General features: G+C 39.0%; 1 protein-coding gene and 1 non-coding gene across 3 annotated transcripts; both read left to right on the forward strand.

Moving 5' to 3' along the window:
* Positions 1-1,655: 1,655 nt before the first annotated feature.
* On the forward strand, positions 1,656-1,728 carry Trnaf-gaa (transfer RNA phenylalanine (anticodon GAA)). The gene has a single exon. It is a non-coding gene; the product is annotated as a tRNA-Phe (tRNA).
* A 2,698-nt stretch (positions 1,729-4,426) lies between these two features.
* LOC106069616 (kynurenine formamidase-like) lies at positions 4,427-11,815 on the forward strand. Of its 2 annotated transcripts, XM_056028028.1 has the most exons (6): positions 4,653-4,672; positions 4,772-4,971; positions 5,750-5,948; positions 6,169-6,355; positions 8,083-8,210; positions 10,143-11,815. In XM_056028028.1, exons 3-6 carry the CDS (start codon positions 5,758-5,760, stop codon positions 10,513-10,515), a joined length of 879 nt encoding a protein of 292 aa, XP_055884003.1. In that variant the 5' UTR covers positions 4,653-4,672; positions 4,772-4,971; positions 5,750-5,757; the 3' UTR covers positions 10,516-11,815. The 2 variants fall into 2 exon arrangements, with proteins under 2 accessions (XP_013084776.2, XP_055884003.1); XM_013229322.2 differs by lacking the exons at positions 4,653-4,672; positions 4,772-4,971 and adding an exon at positions 4,427-4,571.
* Positions 11,816-14,698: the final 2,883 nt, after the last annotated feature.

Raw genomic sequence — 14,698 nt, forward strand, 5'->3', positions numbered from 1 at the left:
CTAAATTATTCAACTCAGTTTTGTTTCCGCTTTGTGTTCTGCTTACAGCTAGGACTAGAATAGTACGGACGGAGTTCAGCTCAACCTGAATCTAGGAAATATAGTCACCTGGATAATTAGGTATCCGGAAATTTAGGCACTGGATAATTAGACACTTTTTGACAAGGCGGATAATTAGGAACCGGAAAATTAGGCACTCTTTAATAGTGACCTTAATTTTGAACATAATTTTAAAATGTTAACGTATATTTTATCCTTAGGCTATGGGCTATCGGTGACGTTATCAAAAATAGCAACTATAACGATTCTTACTGAATTTTCTTGATATAAAAGAAAAGCTGACAAAACGGGGGAAAAAATGACAACAATGAGAATGTGTGGGAAAAAATGACTCCGGGTTAAGAGTCATTATTTAATATAGACATCATATAGGATTCAGGGGAGGGGAGGTACAGATGACTCTCCTCTCATTGCTTCACCTCCTTTGCCCTCTACGCACTACTACTAAAAGGACCTAAATTTCCAGACACCTTATTTACCCTCGCACGACTGTCTGTGTGTAGATTTGCTTTAGTGTCTGTCCTTCTGTCTGTCCGCGCGTACCTGCACGTTGCTTCCGCTATGTGGGCATGAGAGTGTGAGTAAGCCAATGAGAACCTTGTAGGTGTGTGTTTGTGTTTACAGTGTATGTATGTAAATGGTCCAGAACATGTCAACCATCAACAACTGGTTACTGTCTTGCAAGTCACTTCTTAAAATTGAATTCAAAACTAGCAGTAGGTCTAATGGTGTATCAACTAGACACAGAGACTTAGATCCACTACCGCGTACACGGTAACACCTTTTTCTCTTTCTACACGCTGACTGGAAATACATTCAACTTTCGTCATTTTTTGGGTGAATAATAATTTAAATTTTATTTTTAAGCGGATAGAATTATCCGCAAGCTCTTATGGGTTTTTCAGAGGGCTGGATTCATTAAGGTTAGTAAAATTATCAAATAGAGTTATTTGTTTGTATAGTTATCTAGTTCAGGTGCGTAGCTAGAAATTTTCCATCGTTTGGGGGCCGGGGGGGGGGGTAACCTCTTAGGGCGGGGACTGCATTTTTGCGTAAAATTTAATTTTTAATGTAAAAAAACACTAATTCGGGGGCCCCACTCAAGTGAGGGACCGGGTCGATTTTAAATTCTCCCCCTCCTTCCCCAACCCTAGGTACGCCACTGATCTAATTATATAGGATCATAGTCTAAGAGTCTAGACCGAAATCTGATAAGTGTTAGTTCTACAGTTCTAAATAGCCTAGAACTTAATGTAAATAGCTTTATAATTTCTTTGGAGTTTAAGAGTACAGTCCAGTGCGCATACCGCACGTCCAGTCAGACCTCCATTTCGGACTGGAGGAAGGGGGGCAATCACTTTTGGACTCTCGTACGTGTCCAGGTCAAAGTCATGCACTGTGTACACTAGTGTACAGTAACTTCGACGGAGTAGGATAATACCGTGTCACTGGCTGGAAATGACCCTCGTGTCGTAGTTTTTTACTAATCCAAATTAGTAGATGTAATCAAATCTAGACTTTACTGAAACATATTACTTATGAAGCGTAACCCAAGAAGTATTTCCATCGACTTTATACATTTATAAATATTGTAAGCCGAAATAGCTCAGTTGGGAGAGCGTTAGACTGAAGATCTAAAGGTCCCTGGTTCGATCCCGGGTTTCGGCAATAGTTTTTTCATATACTTTGCGTCATTTTTTGGGTGAATAATTTAAATTTTATTTTTAAGCGGATAGAATTATCCGCAAGCTCTTATGGGTTTTTCAGAGGGCTGGATTCATTAAGGTTAGTAAAATTATCAAATAGAGTTTGTATAGTTATCTAGTTCAGGTGCGTAGCTAGAAATTTTCCATCGTTTGGGTGCCCGGGGGATGGAGGCTTAACCTCTTGGGGGGGGGGGGCTGCATTTTTGCGTAAAATTTAATTTTTAATGTAAAAAAACACTAATTCGGGGGCCCCCCTCAAGTGAGGGACCGGGTCGATTTTAAATTCTCCCCCTCCTCCCCCAACCCTCGGTACGCCACTGATCTAGTTATAGGATCATAGTCTAAGAGTCTAAACCGAAATCTGATAAGTGTTAGTTCTACAGCTCTAAATAGCCTAGAACTTAATGTAAATAGCTTTATAATTTCTTTGGAGTTTTAGAGTTTTACACTTAGATGCGTGAACACCAGGCACAAATTATTCAAGTCTCCGAAAATTTTCTAAAAATGTTTTACATGTTTCGGATGTTCCTTCAGGGTTGAAGATAATTTGCTTTCTAGTCCAAACCTCCCGCAGGGCTATTGGAGGGGAGGGGGTGACAGCGGGCAGGGTATGAACCTGGAACCATCGAGAAGTCCGGTGTAAGAGTACAGTCCAGTGCGCATACCGCACGACCAGGCAGACCTCCATTTCGGACTGGAGGAAGGGGTGCAATCAATTTTGGACTCGCGTGTCCAGGTCAAAGTCATGCACTGTGTACAGTAACTTCGACGGAGTAAGGTAATAACGTGAAACTGGCTGGAAATGACCCACGTGTCGTAGTTTTTTAATAATCCAAATTAGTAGATGTAATCAAATCTAGTATTTAGACTTTACTGAAACATATTACTTATAATGCGTAACCCAAGAAGTATTTCCATCAACTTCATTCATTCATAAATATTGTAAGCCGAAATAGCTCAGTTGGGAGAGCGTTAGACTGAAGATCTAAAGGTCCCGGGTTTCGGCAATAGTTTTTTCATATATTTTTGCTGCATTTTTTTATTTGTTTACCGACAGATAGTGTATAATGTTTAGGTTATAAATAATGTTCTATTGCAACACAAAAAATGAGTTTGTTGGGATCTGCCATTCATGCTGCTTCCTTAAAGATAGGCCTACGTTGTTTTGGTTTGGCAGGGCGTTGATTTAAAATAATAATTTAAAAAAACAACAACTGCGCTAACTTACATTTAATTTCAAACAATAATTTACTGTCATACAAAGTACGAAGATAAATTGCGGAAAATTATCAAAAGGGGCATAAATTGATTGAATTTACAATAAAATAAATCCATAAATAACGAAAGATTTAGACAGACTCTAGGAAATAGTTGTGCACTTTTCGGCACTGTAGCATCCAATTCTTAAATTCTTTTGGTTGTTATCTAAAATAACAGTAGTTGGCAACTGTGATCTTTCAATAAGGTGTCCTTGACATTTCTACTTTAACAATCTCCCCGAATCTTCCTCTTTTTACAACTCACTCTGTGTGTCTGTCTGTGTGTCTGTCTGTGTGTCTGGTAAAAAGTTTGTACACGTTATTTCTCTGATCAAGTAGAAGTTTTTGCACAATTATTTCTTTTACCTGACAACACAAGAATTAATGAAAAAAAGTTTAACCAATTCGTTAATTACCTATTGGTAAAGAATTACATTGTTTGGTATCTCAAACAAGGGAAAAAATAGTCCCATGCCAAACCCAGCTGGTGCGAAAAAAATGTGAAAGAAAAGAAAACATTTAATATTGCAGTGAAAAATCTTTTGCACGAGAATCTCTAATTTGATCCACTAGAACTAGAGACTAACGCTATTATGCTCGGCCATGTTAAAACATCACACGTCTCGTCTTCGTCACTCTTTCAGGCTGAAGCCATGTCAGCTCGTAGTGTAAGAGCTTTGAAAACTCTAAACTCAGATTAATAATATCTTATAGTCCAACTGGATGGATATCCAGATAGATTCAAAAGGAATGAATGACCAGATAGATTCAAAGGGAATGAATGACCAGATAGATTCAAAAGGATTGAATGACCAGGTAGATTCAAAGGGAATGAGTGACCATGTAGATTCAAGAGGAATGAATGACCAGGTAGATTCAAAGGGAATGAATGACCAGGTAGATTCAAAGGGAATGAATGGCCAGATAGATTCAATTCTCATTGTAGTTGTGACCACAAGTCAGGTATCTGGGACATAAACAATCCGTGTCTCTGTCAGAGATCTAGCGCATCAAGTTACTTAAAGATCCTTGACAACACAACTGTCTCGTACTCTTCCTCACTGTCACTTTTCAGACGTCAAGTTGAATAACTTTCACTGTAGTGCTATTAATACTTATTGTGTTTAAAATAGTCCTTTCAAAGCGGAAGTCTTTTAATAGAATCGATTCTTATATAATCATTGCGATTCTCTTGACATCGTAAGTACAGAAGACCCTTAATCTTTATTATGTAACAGTGTGGACCACCCAGATAAACTATGTTAGGCCAAAGTTGGTATCGATGCAGGCCTTAAAACTATGAGTCCCAGTCACGTTATTCTATTGTGTCAGATTCCACACCAATTTGAAATGCTTTCCATGTAAACTACAGAAGTGACCATGAACCACGTTCAAGTCTTGTCTCGGCTGCTGGACAAGGTTACATTTGATTCAAACTATATACATTTCTAGCATTGGGTGATTGAAGGGAGATAATCTACTTCTAAGGCTCTGAGAATAGGTGTACACATGTATGCTTAAACAACAACCTGAGTGTTTAATGAAGGCAAGTAAAATAAGGTCTTGGACCTCAATGTTTTGTTTTTATTGTTTCAATAGATCCAGAGTCCAGACTATCTGTTGTGGTCTCAATAACTAGATAAAAAGGTAAGAAAATAGAACATTAACATTTGTGCTGTTTCCTATGGTATAGTTTCTAATTTTGACATCTAGACACTCAAATATTAAACACTCTCTATATTTCAGTTGTACTGAAAATGTATCATATGTTATGATACTTTTGCATAAACTGCATGGCTACATTGTAAGGGGCACGAGTTCCGATCCCGACTCCAGCTGAACTGTGTTTGCTTAGCGCGTAAAAAGGCAGTACGGATTAACACCCCCCCAAGTCTACAAAAGAAATTGGATCAGAGCGCACTATGCGTGGATTGCGATATGCTAGGGTAATTCAAAACATGAAATATTTTAAAAAGTTTTTTTTTAAAAGACTATTCCTCCTTTAAGAAGCTGATAACTTCTTGTAAGGACGATTACTTTGTAATTAATAAACAAATAATGATAGATAAAACGGAACATTTATTAACCAGCCCAATTCTACCCCCCCCCTAGTCTGGCAAAAATTCAGGTTACGCCCTTGTATAAAGCTACTCAGAGTATATAAAACTCTAGTTTGGTGTACAGAAACAAACATAAAAAGACAGTAAATCTAAACTAGAATACTGGATCTAGTTAGAGGGATTCCCGGTCATAATGACCGGGGATGAAGTGACCGGGGATGAAATGACCGGTCACCAGTTAGAGGTATGGTATAAAAGATTCCGGTTTGGGGATATAGATCCAGACTTATATAAGACAGTAGTCTAGACTGAACTCTACATCGATGGTGCACACAATTTTCATAAACTTCTAGTTCATATTTCGTTAGTGGATATAAGAAGGATGTCTGTTCAAGATATAAATCTACAGACCAAACTTAATGTTAAGAAGATTATGTGCTTAAACAATTATACGGTCAAACCAGAGTTTTTCATGTATGACCACTTGGCCAGTATTTCTTTCCCCAAAGGTAGATATAAGCTGACAAATTTCAAGGAAAATCGTTAAAGCTGTTTTCAAGGTATGTGTCCACCCACCCAGAGCCCACGAAAGGTTTGCCAGCTGATTAGAAATTGTAAAAAAAAAAAAAATGTGAATGATTTTTTTCATAACTTCTGTTTACAGTTTGAAACATGTACATAGAAAGGACGCTTCCATTCAATGTTTGGGTATGTTTCATTACGTCAGTAGCATCCGTCCAAAGTAAAGATAACACATACATCGACCTGTCTCACCCACAGTCTCCAACGACAATTTACTGGCCCGGGCAGCCAAGATTTAACAGAACTGTTGTTGCGAAGGGAAGTAATGAAAATAATGTTTGGTAAGCTAAATAATTTAATGTTTCTTTCCCCTGCCTAATGATTATACATCCAATGTTTTTTTTTATTTTGTCATTAGGCCTGTATTGAAATTATTATAATCATGTCATTTAAAGTGGTCTGTTCGATTCAATTCTCTTCAGGGCGCGGTCTCTGTTATGTAGATTCTACAAAGTCACTAATTTAAGTAAAAAATTAGAAAACATTTTTTTTTCTTAACAGGATTGAAGTGGGCGCTTACAATTCTGGAGAGCATGGTGGAACTCACATGGACGCCCCGCGCCACTTTTACCCAACAGGTTTTGACCTAAAGGATCTTCCATTAGAAAGAACAATTGCGGATGGTGTTATGATTGATGTCAGAAGCGAGGCGGAAGCTAACATAGACTACCAATTAACTGTAGAGAAAGTAAGGCATAAGGCTTTTATGATTTTTTAAAACTATCTAGTGGTTCCATGTTGCAGGAAGTAGTAACCGATATAAGCACTCCATGGGCTATAAAGTGCTTCCAATGGCATGCAGTCCAACACCTGGACTTTTCTCGCTAACAGGGAAAGGAACAAAGGCGAGCTGTTGTCACCTAAACCAGTAAACTTCTGGAAGGAGGGACTTGGGATATGGTTTGAAAATCTAGTTCCTTGTCTGCAATTTGGTAAAAAAAAAAAGCTTCGGGCATCAACTCTGATGAAAAATCAGGAGCCGGTGCCCTTAAGGAAGCTGACAACACACAGTGATACACTAGCAGAGTATTCAACGCCGCTGCTCCCAAAACTACATCGGCACCTGCTGTTCCTTTGGGCACATCAGCTGGATGGAGAGGGGTTGGGGAGATTCTGTTTGGCAGACATCATTCCTACCAAAGCTAATGCCCGGGTTTACATTATCATTTCTATGAGTTGGTACATAGTTGTTTCGATACTGAAGAAGGACGTATTTATTCTTTAGAGAATCTAGAAAAATAATTTGTCAAGTTATATAAAGAAATATACGCAACCAAGATACTGAGCGCCTAAAGGCAGCACGGAAAACCAACTCCTAGATACCTCCTCCCACCCAATGGTCCACAAATGAGATTGGACCAAAAGCGCTCTGAGCATGAAAGTAGCGCTATATAAAAGCGATAATAATAATAATAATGTTTAGCAAACAGAAATGGGACATGTGATAAACAAAGTCATTGTTGAGAAAGGGATCTCAGTCTGTCAATATAGACCACAAAAGGAAAGTTTAGATCACTTGATATATTACCAGTGCTCATCTGTAGGTAAAATAGGTCATATGACATTCACCAAAATCATCAGTTTCAAAAGCTCCTAATCTTACATTAGTAGCATGTCAACGTTGTGCCAATGTTTTGTCAATGCCATGTCAATGCTAGTGTCAAACTTAATCGCCGGATTTCTTTTTGTCCTCTTTTATGTTTCGTCTTCTTTCTATAGAGACTTTTTTTTTTTTGGAAAGTTTTCCGTCAATCTAACACTAGAAATGAATTTGAACTAGATATTTGTTTTTAGTTTTTACAACGCAGAGAACACTGAGAAAGACTTAGCACTTGTATGAATTTGTCCTTGGATATGTCAATATTTCGAAATCCTTGAAATATAATATCACTATTTTAACCAGTGATTTATCTGGGCGCATCTAGTCTCTCGATAGATAGATAGATAGATAGATAGATAGATAGATAGATAGATAGATAGATAGATAGATAGATAGATAGATAGATAGATAGATAGATAGATAGATAGATAGATAGATAGATAGATAGATAGACAGACAGACAGACAGACAGACAGACAGACAGACAGACTCACAGACTGACAGACAGACAGATAGACAGACAGATAGATAGATAGATAGATAGATAGATAGATAGATAGATAGATAGATAGATAGATAGATAGATAGATAGATAGATAGATAGAATAACAAATTATCCGAAGATGCTACTAGAGAGAAAAAAATGTTTTGTTTTGTTTTAGCAAACACATAGTAACAAGAGTTTACAGTAGTTTACAATTTGCATAACTCTTTAAGTTTACGGTTTTCTTTGACATTTTGTGCTCATCGTATTGATTTCATTTTGATTCTTGTTTCTCTCCTCTCGCCATCTACCGGGTGATCAATTGGTGTAGTTGTTGGCGTGGGAAGAGAACCACGGACGTCTGCCACCCAGAGCAGCTGTGGTGGTCAATAATGGCTGGACATCGCGCTGGCCCGATCCCTTGTCATTCTTTGGCACCAAGAACGGGAACAATTACACGTAAGAACGTTTTAACCTTGTGTGTGTGTGTGTTTTTAGGGAAAAGTGTGTGTAGTGAGATGTAAGTATGTGTGTATGTACGTATATGTGGGAAGAAGGCTATATGTGTGTATGTGTGGGGGAAAAAGTGTGTGTAGTGAGTGTTAGTATGTGTATGTGTGTAGGTATATGTAGGTAGGCTATACATGTGTGTGTGTGTAGTAAAAAGTGTGTGTGTGTGTGTGTGTAGGAAAAAGTGTGTGTAAGTATGTGTATGTGTGAAAATATATGTAGGTAGGCTATATGTGTGTGTGTGGAGTGGGGATCGCGCTTATCAAGTAGCTATCTTTACATTGAAAGCGCGACAAAAGAAGACTCGAACCCATGCCATCTATAAACAAAGCCGTCAGTCTCACGGTGTTATGATTAAACATCTGTGTCTTGAACTATGTGTCGAGTTTATCAAAAACATATGCAGTCATCTCTCTCTCTCTCTTTCTCTCTCTCTTTTTTCCTCCCGCCAGCCCCCTCTCTCCATCTCCCCCTCTCTCTAATCTAATCGTAAACACAGAGTCCTAGACCTAATTTCTAATCTAGTGTTTATAATCTCACTGTCCACTTGAAATGACTCTCGTGTGTAGGACCCTTAACTTGGTCTCGCCTAAGAACAGCGTTTCATAATTGAAATACATGCAGTTTTACTTTGATGTAGGTCAGTGTTTCTTAAACTAAGTCCCGCTACTCTCCTTAGAGATGTGAAGAGGGCGCTGTTGGGATAGTTCATATTGTTTACATTAACAAATTGAATTCGTCATACAATGTTTATAAAGCGTTAGATTTCAGTCACGTGACAAAATGATGCAATACATACATTTACGACATAGGTGTCATCTTCTTTATGTTACGGTTTATCGAGTGAAAGGTCGTTAAGGCGTCAGTGCTGACTCTCCTATAACTTAACACCATTTGTATTCATTGTACTAATTGATCTTCCAAGGATTGGTCGTTCTACTCCTTGATTTCCTTCAGACATCTTTTGTCTTCCTTGCTTTCTTCTGTTTGTCCTCTGACCTTTGGACCGTCCACTGACTAGGTAGTAACAAGTAGAAGCTATTCGTCGAAGTGTTCTTTGGCCAGGCTTTGGCATTTGTTGTGATAAATCTTGAGACATCTAATCGTATCTACCCGATATCAGTGTGTATCATCTCGACACACACAATGGACCTCCTTCACCAATCGTAAACAAACAACATTTAGCCACAAAATTCTCTATCTCTTCTATACAAATTCGAGTTTAACCCCCCCCCCCTCCTACCAGGGGTTTTTGCAGTTAAATTCCCCTCTTTTATATTTGTAATAGATCTAGTCTAGACCAACAGCAATACATCTGTGCGATTAGAAATATCTGTACCAATTGTTATTGTTTAGTGCTATTTCACGCTGTTAGATTTCTCAGCACGCTATGATCCTATCACTTGCCTGGACTATTAGAAAAATGGTGGGAGGTGAAAATTTTAAAATTGATTCTTTTGTTGTCAGGTAAAAGAAATAATTGTGCAAAATTTCAGCTTGAACCGAGATTGGGTGCTGGGTAAATAACGGGTACACAGATTTTACCAGACAGACAGACAGAATGAGTAGATTTAAGTTTTTAAAAAAAATATATATTTGCAAACCATCATTTCTCTCAAATTAGCCACATATTAGCCACACTACTACACCCGTCTATTCACACACACAGATACACACACTCCTCATAATATACAGTATCTGAATAATTTCTCCATAAGACTCCATCTTCAATGAGTCTAAATTACATGATTGTGACGTATCATATTTTGTATTCCACGTTTGAGTAGCTTCCATTTGCATGGTGGATACATTTTAACAATTTGAGAACCACTTGTTTATGAAGTGCATTAACTCTGGATTTGTCTTTCTCCATTTCAACAGGTCATTTCATTTTCCTATCGTGTCAATAGAAGCTGCTGAGTGGCTCCTGCAAAACAGAGACTTGAAAATACTCGCGCTGGATGTTCCCTCTCCAGATGGAGCCACGGACGACACATTCCCGGTCCATCAACTGCTCCTGTCCAGGAATATCATCATTGTGGAGAACGTCATGGTCCCGAACACACTTCCGGCCCGCGGGTTCCGCTTCCACGCCGCCCCGATACGCATTGAGGGCGGAACTGGCGTGCAGACGAGAGTGTACGCCATCTTGAATGACGCGTCGAGCTGTGCCAATGAAATCCCGCCCACCTTTTTGCTGCTTCTTTTCCTGGCAGCCGCCGCGGTGTTTAATTACAGACGTCTTGCTGTGTAATTGATGTTTGCCAATGACAAAAATTAATTACAAGCGTGAGTTGTATTTGTTGGTGGCCATGACCCCCTGCAGCGCGAGCGCAGAGTGACTTTTCTTGCATGACCCGTCTCGAACTAGTCACGTGCTGACTTACGCGCAGCTCATTAGGTGTGAACATTTTTATCAACGTAAAGACAGTTCTTGTAAGTTATATGATTAGAACTGAAGATACAGATGATATAAGTTGTCCTCAATTGGTCAGTTTAAAAAAAAAAAAAAAAACTTTTGCAACTTTACATTTTACTTCTTTCAAACCTTTTCAGCTATTTGAAAGTTTTTTGTTCACCTGGAACATGTCTATATCTACATGTACATCTACTTCAAAAGGAGGAAAAGAACCCAATTTAAGCACTTCCTGTCACGTGTAAGAACTGCACGTGTTAAGCCGGTGACGTCATACAAATGGCGTCCCTTGCTGTACATCTATTACGTTAGAATAAAGTTACTTACTTCAGATATTATTGGGCAAGAATTATTGGAAGGGGGGTAGGTCTTGCTCGCATCTGCTATTGTACATCCATTTTTTATCCATACCACAATAGTAAATATTAACAAGCAAAATTTTAACAAATCTTTTTTTAAAAAAAGCTTATCTAAAGGGGAAGAACTCAGCCCTTAAAAACTATATCTATCAATAACGTACTAGTTATTTTCCTTTTTTCGATATCCAATAAAATAATTAATTACCAACAATTAATTGACTTATCGGGTATTACTTATTGATTCATGTTTTGTTTTTTTTTTAGGCACGACAAATAAGTCAACTTGATCGGAGAATGCGCGAGGGGTCTAAACCCAACAAATTTAGTCATACTGAATACTGAAGGATTAGTTTCACTTGTTGGGGTCAAATAGAATGATAAATTACCGGTAATTTATTGACTAACTGGTTATTTTTTTATTGATTCATGCCTTGTCTATGCCAATGAATAATTGTGCGAAGTTTCAATTTAATTCCTGAATGGGTGTGGGAGAAATAACATGTCCATACTTTTTACCAGACAGACAAACAGACAGAGTGAGATGATATAAGCTTTGTAAAAATAGAAATTAAAAAGAAAAAAGTTTGAATTAACACCTTGGCTTGCTTGTGTGAGGATCACGTGACCCGTGTCATCTACTACTATGGTGAATTGTAAAGAATTGTTCTCTGGTGCACAATAGCTGCTTGTAACTAGCGAAATGTATTGTTTGAAGAATTTCGTTTTTACATGTTTATTAGTTTTGTATTCCTCTGTTGATAAATAAAATGTTCAGTCTCTATCTTTGTTCATTCCTCATGTGTGTAACAAAATGTTCATGTTCATGTTTCTCGACCACCAAACCAACACGAGCTGTGTGTGGAAATTGTTAGAACTTTTACTAAGCCTTGCATTCACATTACTTGAGCGTCAGCACAGAGTGATATGATACCCCACGCAAAAGTGTTTGTGACAGAAAGTTTCGTATATTTATAATTTTATTTAACCTTTTTTCAAGTCCCGCTCCCCCATTTTATCTTTAAATACATTTTGTTTTTTGTGTTGTCTGTCTGTACGTCAGGTTTAGAAAATTCAAAAATACTAAAAACTGCTTCTAAAATTTAGATTTCACATTCACTTGAAAACTTCTTCTTTGCAAGTTGCGAGGGCTTAGAATTAGATCTAGATCTACTTTTGGCTTGTCGGAAAGTGAATCCAACTATACATCTTTAAAAAATAAATAAATCATTTTTAAAATCAATCAAAAGGACCAAGTCAAACACATTTAATGAGAGGCCATTTTGAAAGTGCAATGATGTACTTCTAAGTGCAGCGTTTCTAAATGTGCATTGTATTTATATCTAAATAGATCTCTGTATGCTATATGCATAGTGAAATCTGTCAAAAACAAGATTTAAAGGTCAGTTTATTTTAATCCACAAAATTCGTATGACCTATTTTCACCTTAATTAACACTTGGAAATAGGAAATATAAAACATTGGCAGATTAAAACTGGATAGGTGAGGGTAAGGCCGTAAAAGGTATCTTTGCGACTGCACTCCATAAAGTCAGTATATTTGGAGACTTTGAGAATGTATCTTGATTTTAAACCATTCCTGTTTAATGACCATTTGGTCAAAGTGTGATTGGTCTGTTTATTCTTTTTTATCTTTACGGTAGCCGCTGCGTTGTCGCAGAGTGTGGAGGTCAATGGAATGCAAATGACTTGAAGATCAGATCAGACGTAAATGCTCAAGGTTGTAAATAAATTTGTTGACGACATTATTTCTCGGAAGAAGAAAATAAAGAGACAGCAGCGAGTTACTACGAGACCAATCGCCTTGACCTTTAGAACATCAAGATAGTACGAGCAGTATAAAAAGGTCTTTTTTTTTTTTTTTTAAAGATGCTAGCGATTGGCTGACCGTCAAACTGTTAGCTGTAGGGCGGTATCACTTCAAGAAGATCGCCTATCGCCCGGAACTCTGGGAACGAAATGACCAGGGAATGTCTTAGCTTTTTTTTTTGGGGCTGCGGGTCGTGGAAAATTTCGACACGCTTGTCATGGGTCGCATCATCGGCAAATAAATTATCGAACCCAAGGAAGCCGAGTCTTTACGGTTCTCAATTCCCTTTTGGTGGAAGTTTTGATAGACTGGATAGAATTAACTTATGGACCGATATGCGGCCAGCACAATGACAAGACGCATTTACTTTCCCCAAATAATATTAGGTTTTCTTCAGAGTTGGGACCTAAAAATCTAGAAATTCAAGACCAGTCTTCTCCGAAATTCGAACCAAGGTCCCCACGGTTTGGAAGGCACAAATTAATTCTTACTGATCCACAGTAAATGTTAATACACAATTAATTCTTGCTGATCCACAGTAAATGTTAATACACAGTTAATCCTTACTGATCCACAGTAAATGTTAATATGTCTCCCGCAGGTCTGGTAATGCTAGTGGTTGTGGTGTTTTTACATAGTGTCTACCACAGTGTCTTCTAGAGTGTCTATCGGAGTGTACCAAAGTGTCTAGCGAGTGTACCAGAGTGTCTATCGGAGTGTACCAGAGTGTCTAGCGAGTGTACCAGAGTGTCTATCGGAGTGTACCAGAGTGTCTATCGGAGTGTACCAGAGTGTCTAGAGAGTGTACCAGAGTGTCTAGCGAGTGTACCAGAGTGTCTATCGGAGTGTACCAGAGTGTCTAGCGGAATGTACCAGAGTGTCTAGCGAGTGTACCAGAGTGTCTAGTGGAGTGTACCAGTGTGTCTAGCGAGTGTACCAGAGTGTCTAGTGGAGTGTACCAGAGTGTCTAGCGAGTGTACCAGAGTGTCTAGTGGAGTGTACCAGAGTGTCTAGCGAGTGTACCAGAGTGTCTAGCGAGTGTACCAGAGTGTCTAGCGGAATGTACCAGAGTGTCTAGCGATTGTACCAGAGTGTCTAGTGGAGTGTACCAGTGTGTCTAGCGAGTGTACCAGAGTGTCTAGTGGAGTGTACCAGAGTGTCTAGCGAGTGTACCAGAGTGTCTAGTGGAGTGTACCAGAGTGTCTAGCGAGTGTACCAGAGTGTCTAGTGGAGTGTACCAGAGTGTCTAGCGAGTGTACCAGAGTGTCTGGCGGAGTGTACCAGAGTGTCTAGCGGAGTGTACCAGAGTGTCTAGCGAGTGTACCAGAGTGTCTAGCGGAGTGTACCAGAGTGTCTAGCAGAGTGTACCAGAGTGTCTAGCGAGTGTACCAGAGTGTCTAGCGGAGTGTACCAGAGTGTCTAGCAGAGTGTACCAGAGTTTCTAGCGAGTGTACCAGAGTGTCTAGCGGAGTGTACCAGAGTGTCTAGCGGAGTGTACCAGAGTGTCTAGCGGAGTGTACCAGAGTGTCTAGCAGAGTGTACCAGAGTGTCTAGCGAGTGTACCAGAGTGTCTAGCAGAGTGTACCAGAGTGTCTAGCGGAGTGTACCAGAGTGTCTAGCGAGTGTACCAGAGTGTCTAGCGGAGTGTACCAGAGTGTCTAGCGAGTGTACCAGAGTGTCTAGTGGAGTGTACCAGAGTGTCTAGCGAGTGTACCAGAGTGTCTAGCAGAGTGTACCAGAGTGTCTAGCGAGTGTACCAGAGTGTCTAGCGGAGTGTACCAGAGTGTCTAGCAGAGTGTACCAGAGTTTCTAGCGAGTGTACCAGAGTGTCTAGC

This window comes from Biomphalaria glabrata, chromosome 4 (assembly GCF_947242115.1).
Source record: "Biomphalaria glabrata chromosome 4, xgBioGlab47.1, whole genome shotgun sequence".
NCBI classification, from domain to species: domain Eukaryota; kingdom Metazoa; phylum Mollusca; class Gastropoda; family Planorbidae; genus Biomphalaria; species Biomphalaria glabrata.